The sequence below is a fragment of the Bos indicus x Bos taurus genome, chromosome 3, assembly GCF_003369695.1.
Source record: "Bos indicus x Bos taurus breed Angus x Brahman F1 hybrid chromosome 3, Bos_hybrid_MaternalHap_v2.0, whole genome shotgun sequence".
NCBI lineage: Eukaryota > Metazoa > Chordata > Mammalia > Artiodactyla > Bovidae > Bos > Bos indicus x Bos taurus.
In genome coordinates this window covers 84,710,467-84,732,584 of record NC_040078.1, presented here as the reverse complement: position 1 = coordinate 84,732,584, position 22,118 = coordinate 84,710,467, and the positions used below count along the sequence as shown (strand labels likewise).

General features: G+C 40.5%; 1 protein-coding gene and 2 long non-coding RNA genes across 5 annotated transcripts in view; 2 read left to right on the top strand and 1 right to left on the bottom strand.

The window, feature by feature from the left end:
- Positions 1-1,693: 1,693 nt before the first annotated feature.
- On the top strand, positions 1,694-4,973 carry LOC113889800. Its single transcript, XR_003510348.1, has 2 exons — positions 1,694-2,192; positions 2,492-4,973. It is a non-coding gene; the product is annotated as an uncharacterized LOC113889800 (long non-coding RNA).
- Positions 4,974-5,072: 99 nt separating this feature from the next.
- On the bottom strand, positions 5,073-6,947 carry LOC113889799. Its single transcript, XR_003510347.1, has 3 exons — positions 6,449-6,947; positions 6,016-6,179; positions 5,073-5,231 (listed from the first exon to the last, which is right to left on the bottom strand). It is a non-coding gene; the product is annotated as an uncharacterized LOC113889799 (long non-coding RNA).
- A 63-nt stretch (positions 6,948-7,010) lies between these two features.
- Positions 7,011-22,118, top strand: part of NFIA (nuclear factor I A) — a 400,777-nt gene continuing 385,669 nt past the window's right edge. Inside the window, exons 1-2 of one of the 3 annotated variants that reach the window (XM_027537074.1) lie at positions 7,011-7,419; positions 12,838-13,369. In XM_027537074.1, the coding sequence (XP_027392875.1) occupies positions 7,393-7,419; positions 12,838-13,369 (559 nt within the window). In that variant the 5' untranslated portion in view covers positions 7,011-7,392. The remainder of the gene's footprint in view (positions 7,420-12,837; positions 13,370-22,118) is intronic. The other 2 variants (XM_027537072.1, XM_027537073.1) reach the window with 2 other exon arrangements.

Sequence of the window (22,118 nt, the reverse complement as noted above, 5' to 3'; positions counted from 1 at the left end):
CTCACTGTTACCACCTACTGACAAGGCCTGGTTTGCTTAAAATTAGTAATTATTCAGGCCACAGCATCTACAGAGCAATGCAATACAAGTTGATACCTCTTGTGCATTTCAAAGGCTGTTAGCTCTTGATAAAACAGACCTCCATTCTCACAATAAGTCCATGTCCTATTTTACAGGTGTTACATAACCGTCTCAATATCACATAGCGTAGCACCAGCCAAACTAAGCCTAGAAATTTTTTGATTACTTAAAAAATCATTTTTTTTTCTTTTTACTTAAGCCACTATATCTCATCAAGTGTGTTTCTAAGGTGAAAGTGGTATGCCAAGTGGAAATGCTCAGTGGATTAAATGCCACAGACTTTCCAGAGCTAGACAATATTTGAATCTATCAGAGTCAGACCAGAACAGCAAATCCTGCGTAATACCAAGGGCAGCCACAGTACTTTACCTCCCAGCAATGCTTCATTAGTTAGCTAGTTGTAAAGTGTTTAAGTCTAAAGCCAAAAATGTGGTCCAAAATAAAATAGGAAGTTTCTCTAACCTCTAATTTAACTGTGCAAGGTCCTGTTATTAATTAATTAGGTAACTTCACCAAGGACAGTTAAGAAAATCAGACAACTGCCAGGTTGCTTCCTATTCCTCTTGACTTCTTATTGGATAAATTTTATCAAGTGAGCTAAGCACACATTTTCCTGTAACTCAGTTATTCAGTAAAAATGTGTTAAGCTACTTAACTGATGCAAAGCAAACACATTAAAAAAAAAAAAAATAATAGGCCAGTTGTGAAGCTTTCCACTTAAAGGGACACCCTACCCCATACACACACCACCACTGAACCAATGGCTTGTTTATTGCTTGAAACAAACACATAAAAGATTGACATTGAAATAACCTGATTACATGATCTTAAAGAGTCTGGTTTAATGATATAAGATGAATCAGTGAGATGGAGGACTTAATAATCCAATAACTGTGTTTTAACGCCTCTCCCCTATATATGTGGAATGTCTTTCAGCTCTTCTTTTCGGGGGATGGGAGGTGGAGGGCTGTATTAAACTTTGTGGAACTCAGGCTTTTTTTTTTTTTTTTTTAAGGATATTGACAAATTAGACCCTTGCAATTAAGTTAGAATTTCACTGCATCTCTTGCTTTAAAGGGACAGCTTTATTCTTGAGGGAGCCCACCTAACAGTTTTATGTTCAGCCATCTGCAGGGTAGAGCCAATGCCTTTTTCTTTCTGAATCTGGAGTAGAAGCTTTATTTCATTGTGAGTTCTCTGTGACATTTTGCACTCTCTTGATTTAATGAACCAAAGAGGATCTTTAGCTCTTGGTCTACACCAGTGCAAATAAAGGTTAAATCTCTCACTAACCATCCTGAACTAGCCTAATAACTCACGAGAGACTACAGAAAAAGAAACCGAGAAAGCAGGTGTGCAGACTTGATTAAAACGTGCGAAACCCGCACAACCGCAGGCAAAGGTACTATATCGTCACATCTCCCTAGTCCCGGCTGCGAGGTCCTCAAGAGGGGGAACTCCTACTGCGCCAAAAACACCATCCAGAGAGCCGGGCCTAGTAACACAGGGGCTTTCTTCCGAACGGTGTCCCGACCGGAGCTTGCGCTGAATGCCGGGGCTCCTATTGGCCACAAGCCGTGGGGGAGGAGGAGACTGGCGGGGAGAGAGACAGGAGGAGGGGAGAAGGGGGCAAGGCCTTTTCCCTGCCCCCTCCCGGCCCCCACCGCCTCGTGCGTGGTTACTATGCAAATTGCAGCGATTGCGGAAATAAACAAGGGGGTAGGGAGAGGAGAGAGAGACTGCGAATCGATTGCAACTTCTGCAAAGTCTCGTACAATCCAAAGCACACAAGGCAAAACCAGAGAGAATCTGAGAACCAGCCAGCCGGGGTTGGATCGCTTTCAAAAGAGGAGAGAGAGACAGTGAGAGAGGCAGAGAGCGCGTATTGCAATTGCAAAAGCCTCCTGATTTGGAGTTAAAAAAAAAAAAAAGTCTCCGAGAAGCCTGCAATTGGCCAACAGCTTAAAAAAAATCTCTTCCGGGTTTTCAACGGTTCCAAGTTTATTTAGATGTCTTTTTTAATGCAAAAAAAGGGGGACAACTAATGAAGCAATTCGTCTGAACATTTTAAAGTTTCTCAGTTTCTCACGTACTCTTTTTACATTGCAGTGGTACGTGGTTCAGCTTTAAACTTTCTATTTTGCATTTATACGGTACGCGTTTTATAAACAACAATAATGGTAGAATGATTTTGTTTAATGGCTAAGACTTTAAAATTTCTCTAGCTTGCATATGCATTGGAGTGATTGCTGGGTAAATGTCTATTGTGATGGTTTTGTTTTAAAGATGTAGCTTTGTGGATGGCTTTTCTTTTCTTGTTATGTACATCAAGGACCGGGTTTCCTTTTTTTTTCTCCCCGAGATTTGAAAAAATTGCTGAGCTTGACAGATTTTTTTTTTTTCCTCCTAGCGCTTGCTCGGTTCCAGAAAGGGGGGGAAAAAATCCTGTACGTGCTCTGTTCTGTAAAAAGACGTCTGGCCTCAGCAGTCAACCTAACCCGAAAAGAAATGTCTGGACCGGGAGAATAATTGACGATTCGATCCTCTAATCAATGGGACCATACGGGAGATTGACAAAAGCTTTACCCAATCATATCCAAGCTTGGGTGTACAATGGTTCTCAGTAGCCAGAGGGGGCGGGACAGAGAAGATCTGAAGTTCTCTGCGGCTCTGAAGGGGATGGTGTGGTTCAAGCTGTCAAAGCTACAAGCTCTTCCGGATTTAGCAAGCACAATAGGAAAGAGTTTTTGAATTTTAGAAGAAAAAAAGAACTTAATTAACGTGGGGTTGTTTTGTTTTGCATGAATGTAAGCCTTCCTTGCCTTTTAGAAAAAGTTAAAAAAATTCTGTTAGAGAAATGTTTAACTTTGCATGAATGATTATTTGTAAATTCAGGGAAGTTGTTAACGGTTGTGGAAGATGGTTGTTCAACTTTTAAAAATGTGTGGCTGATAAACTATGGGATTCTAGTGAGCTTTGGAAAGTAATGTATTGCATGCTTAGCAGTGCAAAACGTCTTTCTCTGTTTATCTTAGAAGCTTTGGCTTTTCAGGTACTTTGAAGGAATAGGCAAGCCTCTCTTCTGGAACTCTAAACAACAGTTTTAAAGGAGAGACTGTTTCACAGGTGGACTGACAGCTGTTTTATACATTTGAAAGGAAGAAGGGGAGAGTGTTTTTCTTGACTTTTCTTGAATTCTGTTTAATATATGGTCAGTAGCGAATAGGATATTGAGACTGGCCAACTGCACATTTCTTCTTGTTACCACATTAACCCCTGTGGAGGGTGTGTGTGGAAGATTGCTGACTTGCTAACTCTCCACTGGAGTCTGGCCTCTTGAACAAGTCTTTGACACCAATCCTGTGGAAACCAACAGCAGCAGCTTGTCTTGGAGACAGTAGCTGGCAGCCTCTGACTAAAATATATCCATCTTTTCCTTCCCTATGAGCAGTGTAGACACCTACTTCTGTTGGAAAATGAATGGAAAATAATAGAGGCTCTTTCCCATCTTTGGCTTAAATTCCCATCCAGCTATTTCCCAAGGCTTTAGGCCTTCTAATCAAATCTGGCCTGGAAATCTGATGTAAGAATCTGCTTAGATGCTCAGCTAAGCAACATGATTCAATTTAGGAATATATGCATATAAGAAAAATCTGCACACAAGTGACTGCAGGTCAAAAAACTAGAGAAGGAAAACCTTGGGAAATGTGAGTAATAAAGTTAGTCTTGGTAAGAACTATAGTAAATGGCATTGTCACTTCTGAACCCCACTTTTATCTTCACTGCTTTGTACATTAAAATCTAAATCATATTAACAAGATCTTCCTAGTAAGTAACCTCTGAAATGAGAGGTATCCGAGATGCACATATGAGTGAATCCTTATTGACGTAATTTATATATCTAAGAGGATTTCACTAAAACTGGCAAGGTAACATTTCTGCAAATAAAACACAGCAAATGCAAGGCTGGGCTCTGTGCCAGGAAGAATATGGATAGCAGAGAGCATGACAGGAGCCTCCTTTGCACAGAGACAATCCCATTTCAAGGCAGTCTCCTAGCACTTACAAAATAAATGATTGGAGTGGTTATTTCCAATAAGGGGTTTATCCTTCCTAACAATGGGTCATTTATATGATTGCAGTAAACTAGTTTTTGTACTTCACCTGTGTTTCCTATATTGTTCTCTCCACTATCCTTTTTTTCTTCTCTTCATCCTTCATCCCTGTGCTCTTTCAAGGGTCTCAGTATCTTTGTGAACTCTGGACAAGGATTTACTTTTGTAACTTGGGACCAGGGGAGAGAGTTGGAAATGTTTTTTACCCCCAGACTGCCCTTTGAGGAACATCTGTTTCTTTGTGTGTGTGTTTAAATTTATGCCTGTTGGAGAGAAAGTTACCAGAAGCCTCTCTGTAACTGTAACTCTTCTACTGTATTTTTCTCAGTCCGATTTCCAAAGGCTGTAGTTGGAGCTGGGCTTTGTAGTGTTTCCCCCGCCTCTCCACCCCACCCCCCTCCCGCGGGGGAGGGAGCGGGAGCTGGCGGAGATAGCAGAGAAAGCAGGAGCGGATGTGAAGGGCTTTGGTGCTGAACTTGGATCCAGCCCTTGCCTAGAGGGCGCAAACAATCGTCCCATATCCAAAAGTCTTACGAAGGGCGCCAAAAGTTACTTAAGATAATATTGCTAACCGCAGAAAGCTGGAAATCGCGGGCACATCCACTGCTGCAACAAAAGAAGTTTTTAAAGTAGAAATATCAGCATTAAATTACTTTTCCCCATTAAAAAAAAAAAAAACCAGGGCGACGTGCCAGTGCTTTTTTTTTTTTTTTTTAATCCTTTTCCTTTTTCTTGAGATTCAATTAAAACTCAGAATCTTTACTGTTTTGGAAAGTGGCAGATGTGAAGTCTATCTTTTAATACACCAAAAGAAAGATTTTAATCTTCTCTGGAAGAGAGCTTCCCAAGAGTACACACTCTGAACAATAACTTCTCACTGTGCCTCAGTTACATGTTGGAACTGTCAGCCAGAAACTTCTATCGAGGAAACTTGGAGCGCGTTGAAGTTATAGATCCCAGCAAGGGTTCTCGTGGCCAGGAATGTTGTCTCTGTAACTCGGCTAGCCTTTTAGGACGTTTTTCTCCTACTGAAATCTAAGAGGAAGCAAGGGAAAAAAGCAGTTGTGTCGTTTGGGAAACGGGGCTCTTTTATTAAAGTTTTAAGTCATTATTTCCCCTCACCCCTTAATAAATAACCTGAGAGATTTCCAAGGATATTTAGAAGCGGGGGAGTGTGAAAATGGTCTCCTGAGAAGCCAGGAATTATTTTGGCTATTAAGTAACTGGAGAACAAGCATAAAATCACATTAGAAAGATGCAGAATATTTGAGGACTTCATTTTCTTTTCTCTAGGAGCATATTTCTTGCCCCTTACTTTTTAAAAAAAGAGAGTGGGGTGGGGGAAGAGTCTGAATGAGAGTGGCCTTAACACGTCATCTCATCCACACACGCAGAGTGGGCATTCCTACAGGAATTTCCTCTTTTCAGAGGCTCTCTAGATGGGCAACCTCCACCAAGGTGCACATTCCCCTGTCTGTGTGCTAGAGAGAGCCTTTCATCGCCATATAGTCGTCTTCCCTTTTGGAATTTTGAGGATAAGAAAATGCAGAAGGCTGCAAACTAGAGTGAGGGAGATGAGAAGAGATGGAATGGGGGTTTGGAGGAAGAAGGTATACTTTTTTTTTCCTTTCCCTTTCCCAGCAGTGAGGAGAACCTAGAGAGAAAATATGAGGTTAAAAAAAAAAAAAAAAAAACTGGAAAAGCAGGCTTATTGGCATCTTGCCAAACCCTAAAAACCACCCCCCTTTTCTGCCAAAACAATACTTTAGCAAACCTAAAATAATTGCAGGAAGCTCTTTTCCATTTTAAGAACTATTACCTGGGGGAGGGAAAAAGAGGGGATTCTTAAAAGGCACCCTTCCAGAGGTGTCCCGGGAACAGGGGCGGTAATGACAGGCCTGTGTCCAGTTCTGGGCACGCGTTTGTGGACGAGAATATCTCCCTTCCCTAAGGGGACATCCCTTTCACGTTTTTTTTTCCCTCCTAAAAAGAAAAAGATGTCACAGCTAAACCACTGTTGTTTCTGAACGTGACAGAACTTTTTCTATGGCGTCTGTGCTCAAACCCACTAGTTTCACAGTCCTGGGAGGGAGAATGCTCGTTAATCTCCGCCTCCCTTTCTCCAGACAACCCCCCTACCCCAGCCCCCAAATCCGGTGAATCTTCCTTGTGAAAATTTCCCCCACCACCCCCCTTCTGGAGGCCATAGGACTGAAGCTGCACAAAGTTTGCAGGATTTTGTGCATAATTACCTCTGCCGACGATCTATTCCCACAAAAAGCTTCGTTGGAGAGATTACAATGCTTTGAGCCGTACCGCATTTCAGAAGGGAAAAAAAGTTACCTAGGAGGTCTGATTCTTTTAAATTTGCATACATGCAAATCTGCAAGCCCGCCCCCCCCTACCCCGCTCGGCTTTCTCCGCGGTTCTCTCCGTGCCCACGCAGTGAATCGAGGGGTGCAGGGCAACCTGGCAAAGTTGCCCAAGTCCTCCACCGAGGTCCGCGAAGGTCTGCGGCGGGGGTTGGGGGATGGGGACGAGGAAAAGTAGTTTTGTTTGCTTAAGCACATCCTGTGGCAGCCTATAGCTGCCCGGGAGTACAGACTGTAACTGCTCCTCACTGCGTTACCCAGTAATGCGCTGAGCGGGGACGGGGGGGTGAGGGGGGGGCCGAGCGAGCGAGCGAGCGAGCCAGGGAGCGAGAGAGGGAGCGAGCGAGGAGCGAGCGCGAGCGGCCGCGGAGGCTCGGGACCCGGCTGGCCGCGCGGCGCCGCAGCCGCCCCCTCCCCCACGCCCCCCCCCCCCACCGGCGGCGGCGCGAGCGGGCGGCGGCCGTGCGGTGCGGTGCAGAGCGGAGGCGGGCGCGCGGGCAGCTCGCGGGCACCCGGCCGGCGGGCGCGGGAGCGGGAAAGGGTGCGCTATGCCTTTAACGCCCGCGTACAGTAGACATGTATAGTGGAGTGTAGGGAAACTCTAGGCGGGGTTAAAGTTCAGCTCATGGAGCGGCAATAGCGCTGGCTGGCTGCAGTTGAGCCGAGTTGGAAATGTGAACGCAAGAAGCAGGCTTGATTTTTTTTTTCTCCCCCCTTCTCTCTCTCTCCTCCTCTCTCCCTCTTTCTCCTTTCTCACCCGCACTCACGCACACCTCCAAACCGCACACACCAGACGCACACGCACACCCCACCGCCCGGCAGTGATGTATTCTCCGCTCTGTCTCACCCAGGTAAGCAGCTGTTTGGATGCGGAGTCGGGGGCGGGGGGGTCGGGATGGCGGGGGCAGACCTGGGGCCGGGCCGGCGGTGCCGGGGACCCCGCGCTAGCAGGGCCCGGGGCATGTGTCCCGGGGTGTGCCCATATCTGCGCGTGTTCTGTGTGTGTGTGTGTAAGTGTGCGCGCGTGTGCTCGTGGTGGGGGGGCGGAGAAATACAGCTTTAAGAAAGTAACTTTGTTTCCATGCGGGTGCATTCCTCTTGCACGGCCATTTGTGTGGGCACATGGCTAATGGCGCCCTCTTATTAATGCGTTAATTAATATCGGGGCGATTGACTGCGGAACGGTGGTGTTTTCGGACGCCCCGCACGTGTTTCGGCGGGGTTGCAGCTCATGTCACGCTGAAATCTGGACTCAGCGTTTCTGCAGGCGCGAGGCCGGTTTCTGTAGTTCCGCGGCGCCCGGGGAGGGGGCCGCCGACGGAGCCCCCCACACGCCCCGCACGCTCGGGGCCGCTGCACCCCCGGCTGCGGGAGAACTCAGGTCCCCGCGCCCGCGGCCCGCCCGCGGAGCCCGCGCCGCCGCAGCCGCCCCAAACTCTTACTTTTGTTTATTCTTTGTCAGCCTTTGGGGTCCGGCCGCGGGAGGGACGCGGGCCAGCGCCCCGGGCCCCGGCCGGGACAGCGCCCCTCGGACCCGGGCGGGCGGCGGCGAGCCGGCCCCGGGGCTCCGCGGAGCGGGACTGCGGGGCTGCGGGGCCGCGCGTTCCCCCGCGTCGGCCGGGTGGAGCCTGCGTCCTCGCCGCCTGTCGCCCGCTGGCTTTCCCGAGCGAAAGTTTCCGTGCCGGGACGAGCCCACGCTGCGCAGGGCGGCGAGCAGCCGAGGCCGCGGGCCGCGGGCTGGGGCGCGCCGGGCGGAGTTGGGCTCCCAGCCGCGAGCCCGAGCGGCGGCCCGGTTGGACGCGTCTCCCCCCGCCGCCGCAACGCGACTCGGGCAGCTCCGCGCTCAGGACTGGGGCAACTTTTCCCCTCCGACCTAACTCGGAGCGTGGGTCTCTCTCGCCCCAGCGCCTCTCCTTTCCATGTCCTCCCTTTCCATCCCGCCCCTGTCTGCACTACCCCCAGGCAAAATATTGCTACTTCAAGGCTCCAAATCTGGTCCCTATTGAATATATTATTTATTTATTTATTTTGACCAAAAGGCATGAAGTCAAAGTGATTTTGCGCTAATTTTTTTTTTTTTTTTTTTTGAAGAAAACTGTGAGCCTTCATTACTGTTTTGGTACATTGCGATCTGACCATTAATAATGTACATGAAGTTTGTATGCTTCATGTAAAATGTTTACTCACCACTCCCTACAAAAACCTGCTACCACTTCTTGCTTTCATTTAGCAGGAGATAACGGTTTATCCGGAATTCTTTTTGGAAGACTAAAAAGTATCCATAGTTTCTTCTCTCCTGTCTAGATTCTGTATTTATTTCCCACATGACATCCCTTCTTATTGCAATATCTAACAGTTATCTACCGGCTATTTGATCTCAGAAGACTCTTAAATATATCTTTTATGTTGAAATGGTCGATTTGGGATTTAGGCCTAGCATTAATAATGGATGGCAGTTGCTTTCAGTTATTGTAAAAGTTTTTTATTTTTCCCTAACAAACTTCCACAAGTTACTATTTTAGTAACTTGTGGAAGTATGGAATGAAACTTTTCCAACCACTTTTGGCAAGGTTCACAATTGCATATGGATAAGATGCAAAGTGTAAGATAATTTGAATGAGTTATGACTACAGTGAAAATGCTGAGATTCAAAGGCTGAAGTTCTAGCTGGCAAAAGTTTGCAACACATAGAACTGGTAGATAATACCAGTGGTGCTGCTGTTGTGAGGAGGGAACTTAGCAGACACTTCAGCGACTTCTCCAGTGAGCTCTCAATAGATAAATTTATATTTTGGCATGGTGCATATATGACGATACCAGTGTACGCATGTAGGCCCAGGGCATAGTCAGGTATTTAACACAGTTACAGGATTCTCACAGCTCATGAGCCATTATCACATTAAGAAAGTTTTTTTTTTTTTTAAAAAAAACAAAAACCTATTTGGCCCTGTGATGGATACATTCAGTAGGCCTTCTTCTGGAAACACCAAGAGAAATGCTTACTTAGTGTAACAGTTTGTAAAGAAAATGTACACTAAATAGTGAATGAGGGTCATGTATTTTATGAGTTGTTCTTTTAAAAAATTGATTCACAATGTATTTAACTTGCCAGAATATTTATAAAGCTTTAGAGCCAGTTTTAAAAACAAAAAAGAAGTTTATTGGTCATTAAAGAAAGTCCAGTAAAGCATAGTGGTAAAAAGACTCTAAATGAAAGAATAGACTCCATATACGTGAATGCAGTTTTTAAAAACTTTATTAGGAAAATGCCAAACATCATAGTTTAATCCAAGTGGGCACATCTTAACCAAATCATGTACCTGGTCATAGAATGATAACAGTAGAAATTTATAGGTGAACCTTTCAAAGAAGTAGTTGCAGAAATATCAGCATTCCGTGGTTCTGAAACTTGGCTTACTTGCAAACAGATGAACATTGAAGATGCTGATTCAAAATCCTGTTGCTTTTGAAACAGGTTTTCAGGTTTGTTTTTATTGCTGGCCTGTAACTTTCTCACCGAGTACATACGTAAAATATTCTTTCTGTTTTCTCTTGACTATTTTTAAATATTCCACAGCTTATGGCGATATGTGCAACAACATGATTTATAAGGGCATACTGTTTTTTTCTTTAAAAATTAATTTATGCTATGCCTGGACATTTCCTACAAGTGAATGATAGCCTTTAGTTTTGATATTCTGGAATATTTCTAATTGTGTGTTGAGAAAAATAACTAGCACTATCATTGTGCATGTGACTGAGTCATAAAAAATACAAAATATTGTGCACTTTTATTGGCACATTCTTAAAACCTTTGGGGAGTAAAAACTTGTAAATACTTTTGATGCAAAATTGGGACTTAGATTATTCTTAATGATTAGTTGACATAGTTGACCTCATTTAAGGATTTTTTTGATGAGATATGTGGGCATTTGGTTGGCAGGTAAACAAAATCCTTTTGAACACGAATGAACGCAGTTCGCAGTTCTCTGAGAAGCATATTGGGATATCTTTGAACACTTAAATGTCACATTGGAAGATTTATTTTAAATGTTTATCATTATTAAAGTGCTTTAATAAGACTAGGTTTGGACATAAATATGAATGTTTGGAGCTAACTTATTCTTTGCATTTTAAAATGGTGCTGAGACTTTAAAATGAAATCCTCCTTTTGGTGAAAGCTCACTTTGTAGTTAAGGTAGACTCCGGGCTTTCTTTGCATAATTCCAGAGAGCCTTGGTCCCCCGCATGTCCTGTGTATATAAAAAAGTCAGTCAATGTGAAGGAGTGTTTCAAATCCTAAATTTATGTATTTTAGAGCATTTCAAGGATGAACTCCGAATTTAGTAATGTTTAAATGCTCTGCGGTTTGGTGTATACCTTGCTAGATAAACTGTGGCTTGAAAAATGCTCCCCCCACCCCATTTCTCTCTTTCAAAGTATAATAGTAGAAAAGATACCCAAACATCAGAAATTTTAAAGTGCAAATGGTATATAGGAAAGAATAATATAATTCTTGTATTTTTCTCTGTTTTCTCTCCACGTAATGTACATGCATTATAAAGGCTGACTTCTTTGCTTTTGGATTCTTTTATTGAAAAAGAGCAGTTTTCAAGCCTAAACTTGAAATACAAAGCCTGAAATTTGTTGAGAGAGGAAAAAATTAAATGTCAATTATTGAAATGATTTATTGTATATTAATATAAACTTACCTAAAAAGCAGTCATATGTAGTGTTTAAATGATTGTAATTTATATTTTAACAGGCTTGATTGTTAAAATATTTCACCAATTTTAAACACTCAATTTATATTTTAACATTTAAAAATTAATAATTGGTTTGATAGTATTAATATTTTGGACATTATAGTTACTTGTGCCTCCAAAGTATATATTTAGATGGATATTCCAAACTTAAAGAATGCATTTTATATTTGTCTGTCCTCCACCCTTTAAAAAAGTCATCAAATATCTCTTTGGCTTCCTTATCCTCATTTATTTGAAAGTAAATAATTTATCTTTTGGTGGGGGTTGTGCAGTGGGGAGAAGTTATGTAAGATTAGTGTGGGTTGGTTAATCAAAAGTTAGATGTACTCAGAAAGCTTTGTGGAGGTTACTGTTTAATTTTCCTTTAATTTTATATTTCTGTTTCCTAAGAAAATGTCAAACAAAAGAATCAAGTATTTTCAATAAAAGAGTAAGAAAATTTTAAATGTTTTAGATTCAATTTTATTTTCAAATTACTTGAATTTTAAGAGGCAAGCATGAGGGTTTTCCTGTAGTCTCATAATCATTGAATATACCAGGTTCTCTGTTTCCCTGTGAGAACAAAAAACCTGAAATACTATTTTCAAAATTTAAATAGGTACTCTGTTCTTTAGGGATGATTATTGCTGAAGGTATTTCACAATCACATCAGTAAACTGAATGTATTTAGTTGCAACCGTGTTGTCACAGTGACACATTCTGTTTACTATCTGGCTTGAATGCTTTTGTTTTTTTTTTCCCCCTTTTTTGCCTTTTTGTTTCATTTCCATAATATCAGCAATTATGTCTTGGACATAGATCTTTTATTCTAGTCCGACAAATATAAAATCCATTTCTTCTTTTATATATGGACCTGCCAAATTTTTCTAAGTTTTTGAGTAAAAAAAAAAATTGTGTTAACTGTAATACTTAAAAAGGAATTAAAATGTTACAAAAATGACTAAGAAACAGATCAGAGTCTACACGCACTACTTTTAGAGGGAAAGTCTTTGTTTCCATTGATCGTGGAGATGATTTTTGCTCCTAGACTTACATCAACACTGACTGGCATCTAAATGTTTAGGATTTGCCAATCTGGCTGCGGAGCCCTGGCTGTACTACAAGTAGTGAGGTCAAGGCTGGAGCAAAATTAGATATGCCTTCCTTGAAATAGGGTTAAGATTATATGTTGTTATAAGCATTTCGATAAACTTCACTGGCTGTCTAAAGGCTTTGGGACGTAGGCCCGACAATAGAACCTGGTACACTTCTGTAACATAACAAACCATTTTTTACTTTTAACAGTTTTTTTCTTTGAGATTGTGAGACACGATACTGATAGTATTTTTAACCCCCCCTCTTGGACTTCCCATAGCAATCCCATGTATGATTTTGGTAATGCTTGAATCAAATTTCAAGTGAAATAGGATTATATATACATATTTTAAAGGTGAGCATCTAAAGAAATGTTGTTTCCTTTTGTTTTCATTTTAGTTATATTTTTGTCTTGATTCATTTTGCCAGGATGAATTTCATCCTTTCATCGAAGCACTTCTGCCCCACGTCCGAGCCTTCGCCTACACGTGGTTCAACCTGCAGGCCCGAAAACGAAAATACTTCAAAAAACATGAAAAGCGTATGTCAAAAGAAGAAGAGAGAGCTGTGAAGGATGAGTTGCTAAGTGAAAAACCAGAGGTCAAACAGAAGTGGGCATCTCGACTGCTGGCCAAGTTGCGGAAAGATATCCGACCTGAGTACCGAGAGGATTTTGTTCTTACAGTTACAGGGAAAAAGCCTCCGTGTTGCGTTCTTTCCAACCCAGACCAGAAAGGCAAGATGCGAAGAATTGACTGCCTCCGCCAGGCAGATAAAGTCTGGAGGTTGGACCTTGTTATGGTGATTTTATTTAAAGGTATTCCGCTCGAAAGTACTGATGGCGAGCGCCTTGTAAAGTCCCCGCAGTGCTCTAATCCAGGGCTCTGTGTCCAGCCCCATCACATAGGGGTTTCTGTTAAGGAACTCGATTTATATTTGGCATACTTTGTGCATGCAGCAGGTAAGTGCGATGGTGAGAAGTCGGTCCACTTTCTCGCGGGTGCTTCTTTCCTGATGACCTCTGCGTGTGCTGGGCCATTCCTGAGCTCCCTATGGCAGGCCACGTCTATATGGACAGCGTGGTGTCCAAGGTAGCCCAATGTCAGAGTAGCCAGATGGTGCAGAGTTTGAGGTTCCACCTTCATTCAGGTGGGAAAGCATAGCTTTGAGAGCATTCTTGTTCAGTTCAATTCTCTTGGCAAGTAGTGTTATCAATTTGTTGGTAGTCAATTATGAGATATTGTTTAAATCACGTTTTTTTGATGAGGGGTGAGAGAAACCTCTTAAAAACCCTTGTAAGAAAGAGTCTATTTTAACTGGCAAGTGATCTATTTAAAAAGCATTTAGTTTAATAGTGAGGCAAAGTTTTTAGTTGCTTTTCTTCTGGGAGTGTTTTTAACCTTCTGGAGCCTCTTGAGCCCCCTTCTAATCAAGAAGAGGTTGGAGGTAAGATTGCTATCAAATTGCTGATCATTTATAAAGAAAAAAGAATCACACTAATACAAACTTACTAACTTTGTGTTAGGAATACTTGGTGGTGGTTAAGATTGCTAAGGGAAAAAAAACAATCCAACTCTTTAAGCAGTTGATGGAAAGGTTAATCTTAAAAGTAACCAAACCTGTATAGTGCGTGAACAAATTGAGAAACCAATATTGAAAATTGATTGAGTTGCTTTGATTCATAATAACATTCTTTATTGTTCCAAGGTTGTTTTCAAGGCATGCTTTTCCTGTGTCTGTTACAGCAGGTAGAGTAGCATTCGGGATAAAACTATTGAGGACTGGATAAAACAATGCATTTTTACTTTGTTCCTCTTGTCTTGTTTTAGACAAAAGGCTTATTGTGTTAACGTGAAAGCTCAGGTCTTGTGAAACTTGTTGACTTTTTATATGTACATATCGGTCTTGCTAGATTACCTTTATGGCAGTTACTTGAGCCAGATGGAAGAACGAAGGTTGTGGAATCCTTCCAGTAGGTTGTTTTGGGGTGCATGTATGTATGTATTTTTTGCCAAAGGGCAGAGAAGATGATACCTGTAAAAGGGAACACTCCATTGTTTTGCAAAACATTTTTAATTCTAAAAATGTGAGCAGTTTTTTAAAGAAGTCATCTGATAGCCTACTCTCTATTATTTTTCTCAATATATGTTTTAGAAAGAGAACTTTTGTTATCCATCTGTCCTTACATAAGAAACTGGAGAAATTTACTTTGCAAGCATGTCACATCATCATTTGCATTCTGTTGGCAGGGGATAGATGAGTATTTTAGAGGATGTGATCTGTAAGTGTTTCAAATATTTGGGTTTTTGAAAATGTATACTTAATTATAAGAGGTGCCTGTTGCTTTAGCCAGTTCTGGGTAGCAAAAACGAAAATGCAACATCTCCCAAATGACCTCTAAACAGGAACAAGCGGCCCTTTATTAACTCTTGGTTAACTCTATTGTTGTTACTTTACTGTAAAAGCAGAGTTAAAATTTTTTATTTTTATAAATATAAGTAGAGATTCTGCCAGGGCAAGGTGCAAAAAAAAGGTGTGGCTATTAGAGGTGCTTTGGGAGCACACTCTTCAAAAATCGTGTGTTTAATCTATAATATTTGGAGAAGTAAATACTTTATAAATGATAATAAATGCTCTAACGGACCAACATAGGAAATTGCAGGTGCCAACGAGTGATGCCCATCGCGGTGTGTGCGTCCTTCGAAGGTAACATCACAACGGAATACCCGTTCTGCGCTTATTGGTATGAGCAGCGTCCCTTCTAAGTTTTAGGTGTAAACGTTTCCTTTAGATTCACAGAGACGCAGCCCTTCTCGCTCTCGCCGTTTCACGTTGGATTCTCTTTCACTGTTTACGGTTTTTGCCCGTTTTATGGCTCCAGATCCTTGAGCCAACACAGTTGCTGGCGGTTTCAAGGACCGGAAGGTTGATGTTGGTAAAATGGCAGGTAGAAGGTTGCTTAGGAAGAGTGAGCATCCTTATTGCTAATGAAAGATTTATTGCCAGCACCGTGGATCAGACTACCTTTCGGTTCGGTTTCCCTGCGCCTCCCAGAATCCCTCGGTTGACTGAATGCCGGCCAAGTGCAGGCCATTGGCTCTCCCTGCGCAGCCGCGGCGCCTCTGCGCGCACCGGGAAGGGTCCGAGGGATGCTCATGGCCTTTTGTCTGAAAATATCTCAAATTTGATTTCAGAGATTTAAAGGCCTGCTATTTGTGGAAGGGAAGCTGCCAGTACAAATAGGAGGTAGATCGGTCAACTCGCATACAACTGATTTGACAAGCATCTGTTATAATACTGAAGATTTGTAAACACTAAACAATGTTTTTACCTCCTTAAAAGTTTTGAGAACTTGCCAGTATTGGCAGGAGGCAGAGACTCTGAAACGTGCTTCAAGAAACTTGCCAAAACCATTGTGGCCTTTTCACCTATAGTCTCCCTCCCTCCTTTCTATTAAATGTATTTTTTTTCCTCCCAAAATGCCATTTCCCCCCTTGATTGCCACAAGAAGATTTTTTTTTCTTTCTAAAAATGCATACAATAATTATTGCTTCATGCCTCAGCCTCTTCTTTGGACGGAAGTTGAAATCTTAGAACACACATGTAAATACTGGAAGATAATGCAGAATCAGTTGTTTTTTAAAAGTGTAGGAGATGATTTTTTTAAGTTATTGAGACGCAAAATACAATACATAAACTGCATTCCTTTTTTTTTTTATTCCCTCTAAATCAAGGGGCATTAGAACTGTGAATTTTGTGGCTGATAAACAGTAACAAGTGTAATGAAATCGGAGTGATTCCAGAAGCCTGAGAATTTCATCTCGTTAAAAGTACAAAAGAGTAAAACCATTTTATGCCCAGAATTTGGTCTGTACTTGAGTCGTCCTTCCCATGTATCGCATGACATCTTGGAGATGTTATGGTATTGTGGCAAATGGTTTTCTTTGTGGGCGTGTAACAGTAAAGCTAATTTATGACTAGTCTTTACCAGATGATCTGTATCAGAATCTACAATATACCCGGCACGTGGCAAGGTCACAATTTAAGTTGTTAAGGTCATAACCTTAGCCACCAGGCATTTGACCTTTTAGATAAAGTTAACCTTTGTTCATTAGTAGGCACTCAACCGAGAACTTTCTGGAGAGTTTTTTTTTTTTTTTTTAAACTGCTTCTGTATAACTTCTGGTAATGTAATCAGATTCTAGAAAGATTCTCAGTTGAGTTAGTTAAATTTGGTAAGGGGTTAGATTTTTTAAGGACTCATCTCTTATATAGAGATAGGTTGCTGTATCTAGGCCATAAAATGACAGTGTGACAATTTACTTTTTATAGTTATTACCTGCTGGGGGATAGAATGAAAGCTGAGGCAGCTGTGTGGAGATGTTTAAAAACTAAAGTTAAACAAATAGAATTATGTTTAATTCAGCGAAGGCCTTTGCTAAGTTTTGAGTGGCTTTAGGCCCCAAGGCGATTAATCACAATGAGCATCTTCAGTTTTTAGCAGGTGAGGAATTTTCTAAGATTGGAAGTATTTTTAGTTGCCTTAACATTCACTTTGAAAGACAAATACAGGACAGAAGTCAGGTAGTTGCTGTAATTGTTAATTAGCCCGTGACAGAGCAAACTGAACTTTTCCCAATGGTAGCAGAGTACTTGTTAGTTTCACGGTGGAAAGTGCCCGTGTTTGCACAGTAGTGTTTTCAGTACAGTTGTTACTGATTGCTTCCATGCTCCCATCGTTGCTACCTTTACTTCGTGTTGTTCGGACCAGGAATAATATAGGTTTGCTCACTTACTGGAAGAGTTGCGGTGCCTGGGAAGCTTGGTACCTGTCCTGGAAACCTGCTGACAGGGTTCCTGATGACCACATTACCTGTACGATATTGTTCACTTAATTATGTTGTCCTGAATGCTCATTCAAATTATTTCTGTTACTGTTAGTTTCTCCTTGATAGGCCACATATTATTCCATTTCAACAAAGAGAGACTCCCATTCAGGTGCACCGTAGTTGTATTTTGGCTTCGTGATTGCCATTCCTTCATATAGTAATAGAGGAAGCCGTGATATGCAGATAGAGCAGATGGTCATGTTGACAGATTGAGAATTCACTTCCTACTGCTTCAGAGCAGGTGTAAGATTAGGAGTGTCTGTGTAGGAGCGTGTGTGCGCTTCGTGTGCATGTGTGTGCACATCCAGGCTGCACACAGAGTGCTGGATAGAGTAGAGGGAAATGCTTTCTTTTTCTAAAAAGCGGGTACCTGAAATACAGTGTAATCATCTGTGGAAGGTTATCAGTGCATACTGAGTAGTATTCAGTTCAGTTCAGTTCAGTTGCTCAGTCGTGTCCGACTCTTTGCGACCCCATGAATTATAAAAAAAATTTTAATGGATAATGTTAGATTGTTACAGTTTATAATTTTATGCTAAATTAATTGTGATGATTTTTAAATTTAAGGTAACTTACTATGTTTGTGGCAGGATTGTGTATCTAAAATATAGTTAATATGTCCTGTTAGCAGGAGCTTGTGTGTATGTATGTTTACACTCAAATCTAAGACTATACATTATAGTACCTTAATAAACTGCCTAGTAGAAATAGTTGTGTGGTTAGTTTCTTTGATTTATAATAATAAACTGTATTTGGAAAAAGAATGGGGTAAGATTATATACAGTGATATCTAATGTTAGTACCACTCTATTTCAAATTGTAACCCTAACCTTAAACCAAAGGTGGATTTTGTGGCTGATTGATGTACTGTAACTTATTGGTATATGCACAAGCTTTTAGAAGATGTCATCTTTCTACTTATCTTTTCATTCTTTAAGGGAGTTAGCCCAATCAGCAAACTTGAGATTAAATATGGCTTTTATATCCTTGAGTGTTTTCTACATAACTTGAAGATTGTAGCAATATCCTCTATTTAGAATGCAGTAAAAATATTCTTTATCCTAGAATGTGGTGAGAAAGAAGTTGAAAGGCAGAGAGAGAAGAAGGAATAGGGAAAAAGGGTTGTTCTGGAGTAAAACAGAGGTCAGCTCATTTATGGCTCAGAGGTTTGAGTGTTGGTAAGAAATTTCCCAACGCTGCTGGCTTGGATTTGCCTTGTCTGCTTTTCCACCCTGTGATGGATAGCATTAATTTAAACCTATTTAGGGCTAGTGTGGGAGAAACCACAGCCTTTGTTGTGGTCACTGCTGTACACAGTAGGACTGGGTGTTTTACTTGGTTAAGGCCTCAAGCTGCTTCCAGAGGATGCAGAACAGCCTGTCGGTTTTTTAAAACTTGCACAGAAGCAGCAACAATTCTAATTGCTCACAAATGTTAATATAGATTATTAAAAACAATTTTGAGGTTAGAATAGAAGGAAAAACATAAAATACAGATTGCATTCAGTGAATGTGCTAAACACCAATTTGTTGTCGTTTCAGCAATTATTTTCCCATGGTCATTTAGAGGTTAGATCTTGCTTTTAAACATAAAATTGTAAATCCTTGGGAGGTGAGGTCAGGGGAAGGAAGAAGTCAGGTGGAGGAGGAAGAGAATGAATGAACTGGCATGCTTTGTTAAGAGAAACATAAAACTATGAACTTAATTGCAAATGGAGATGCTCTAAAAAGTGTTTTGGTTTAAGTAATGACTGTAAAAGGATCCCAGGCAGTAAGACATCAGGTGGAGAATTTTATAATCCATCTCACCATCATTTTTTGCATCGTATTGTTCTAGACTGAGAGACTATGTGGGGGCTTTTGGAATTTCTTTTCAGATTTTTAGAAAGAAAAGTTTTGCAAAAATTCTTTGTAGCATTTAGGGGTCCAGTTAAGGACACTGTGGCATGCATGAACTTGGAAAGGGGGCTACTGAGATAATCATTATTATTATTACCATTTTGCTTTTCAAGGGGGAAACTTACAATGTTGTCAACATTTTGGCCATTTCCCACCAAGGCAACTGTTAGAAGTGATTGATCCAAACTTTAGAATTTATCAGAATTCTCTAGCTGCTGTTAAGATAGAAATGGCTTTTTTCCTAGGCATTTCCCCAACTATTAGAAATCAATACTTCTTATTTTGCTATGACAATTCCACAGGGTAAAAATATATTTTATCTAACAGGGTTAGTCTTATTAATATTCTAGTGAAATAAACATGGCCTTTTAGCCAAAGGAATACGTTCACAAATGACAAATTGTGGCAGGTTTGGAGCAGAGGATATTTTTGCTGTTTTGTTTGTAAGAGATACTAAATGAGATAAGATTGAGATAAATTCATTTGTGCATTTGGCAAGTGTTGGTCTGTGAGATATTGCTAATCTCAACCTGAGAAATGGTTAGGATGATGGTAATAACTGGAGATTGAAGTGGTATAGCTTTCATGTTTTTTGAGAGCTTTAAACTTATTTGTCTTCGTGTCTTTCACATATTTTCCTAGTGGTAAGTATTTTGGACCTTGATAGATTAAGAGTAGAGAGAAGGAGGGGCTTCCCTGGTGGCTCAGATGGTAAAGAATCCACCAGCGGTGTGGGAGACCTGGCTGGGTTTGATCCCTGGGTTGGGAAGATCCCCTGGAGGAGGGCCTGACAACCCACTGCAGTATTCTTGCCTGGAGAATCCACATGGATAGAGAAGCCTGGAGGGCTACAGTCCATGGGGTCGCAAAGAGTTGGACACAACTGAGTGACTAAGCACAGCACAGCACTGCACAGAAAAAGAGATGGGTGGAAGAAAGGAAGGCAGGCAAGCAGGCAGCTGGGCAAATATTAATAATAAATTTTATTCAGTGTCTGTTTTGCAGCAAGTGCAGTACTAAATTTTGGCATACATTGTAGCTTTCTGTTTTTGTTTTTTTTTTTTTAAACTTCATTGGAGTATTGTAAATAAGTAATACACTGTCCATTTGTACAGGTGAAAATCAAGTCTCAGAGGTGCCTAGTGACTTGTGCAGAGCAAGATTAAACCCAGGCCTCCTGATTCTGTGTCCTATTCTTTTAAAAATAAAATTCAGATCCGTCTGATATCCCTCTTTACATCCTGTTGTCTGGATTTAAAGAGGGATTGGATGTCACTTAAATGGCATCACACACCTACCTTAAATCAAAGGGCAATAAAAAGTCAAAATCCAAACCCTTCCCACGGAGATATTTTACAGTGAAGTTCAGGTTTTGTCCGCAAAATGAAGCCACACTTGGTTAGAAGAGGGAGAAATGGTCTCATGCTTGTTAGTGTTGGGGTCAAAAATCTGGAATGACTTGTTCTTTCTTGTTTTTAGAATGTAGAAGTTTAGTGAATAGAAGCATTATAACACAGGTTTAAGAATTTTTTTTTTTTTGGTAAGATAAAGTTAGATGAATTGATTCTAGATGTTTTGGGAATTAAAGCAACTATTATTTTAAAAATCATAAGTGCATGTAATATTTTACTGGGTAGATTTTTGTACATTTATATATATATATATATTTTAATTTCCTCATTAGATTTAAATGTTTTAAATTTACTTTGTTCCCAAAAGATCTTTTGTACAGTTATTTAAAAAAGCAAAAAATGGAATTTTATTAGTTAAAAAAGTAGATTTTTCATTTTAAAGACAAAGGAGAAAAATTGAAAATAGGAACAAGTTTCATGTTAATGCCCTTAAGTAACTGATGTATTTATTGATTAATTTATTTAATGCCTTTATTTTCATTTCCTTTAAACTTCAGCAGGTTTAGTTCTTAATGACTTAAGTGTAAAAGTTTAGAGCCTCACTCAACATGAATTTTATAATTGTAAATAGAAAAAAGGTGATAATTATAATTTATACTATATCTGTTCATTGTATATATGAATCCTTCTAATATTTATTTAAAAAAAATAAGCTGTTGAATTGAACTTACATAGAATAAAATAGAAATGTGACTTTCTTTTTAAGTTTAATTTTTTAAAAGTGCTAATAAATTTAAAAGTTAGGGTGTGGAGTATGTCATCCCAGAAAGGGAAACCTGAGGTGTGTGTTAAAAGTGATTCAATTGAAACAAAAGAGGATTGCAATAAAAAAAAATAGGGCTCACACCCCACTGTCCTCTCCATCAGGTTCCATACTGCCTACCTTTGATGTCTCTGGTGAGAGTTTCTGGTGGGACCAATAGCCTGTGAGTTTCCAAACAAAAACTGTTTTCAGAGCATATATATTCATGTATATATTTTAATGACTATTTTTGAAATGCTCTATGGGTTATAAAAGCAAGATGAAATGAAAGTAGCAATAAAACATATTTTAAAAATGAATAATATTTAGCAGTTTTGTTGGTATTTCTGTGTAGCATCTGCCATTGTCAGGCTGTTGTCTTTGTTGCTATGGTTTGGCTGATTTTATTTCCTTTTGTAATTTTGCCAGCCTGTGATTGGCTAGTGCAACAACATGTTCATGCTGTTGGGGAAGATGTATCTGTGGTGAGTCATATAGCTTTATCCGATTGGTAATTTTTGGTAGGGAAAGGTATTTGTCAGTGGATAAATAGGAACTGTGGTGCTACAACATCAATAATTCATTTAATTTTCAAAATTTGGGACCTATTACTTAATATGGGAAACTCATAACTGTCTCTTCTGTGTTATATCCCTACCTTTTTCCTCTTCCCCTATTAGAAACATTTAGAATTCTGTGTGTTTTAATTTTGAAGAGATTAGTGATTTAAGTTTAAGCTCCTACATAAAGTGAATATTGTACGTATGGG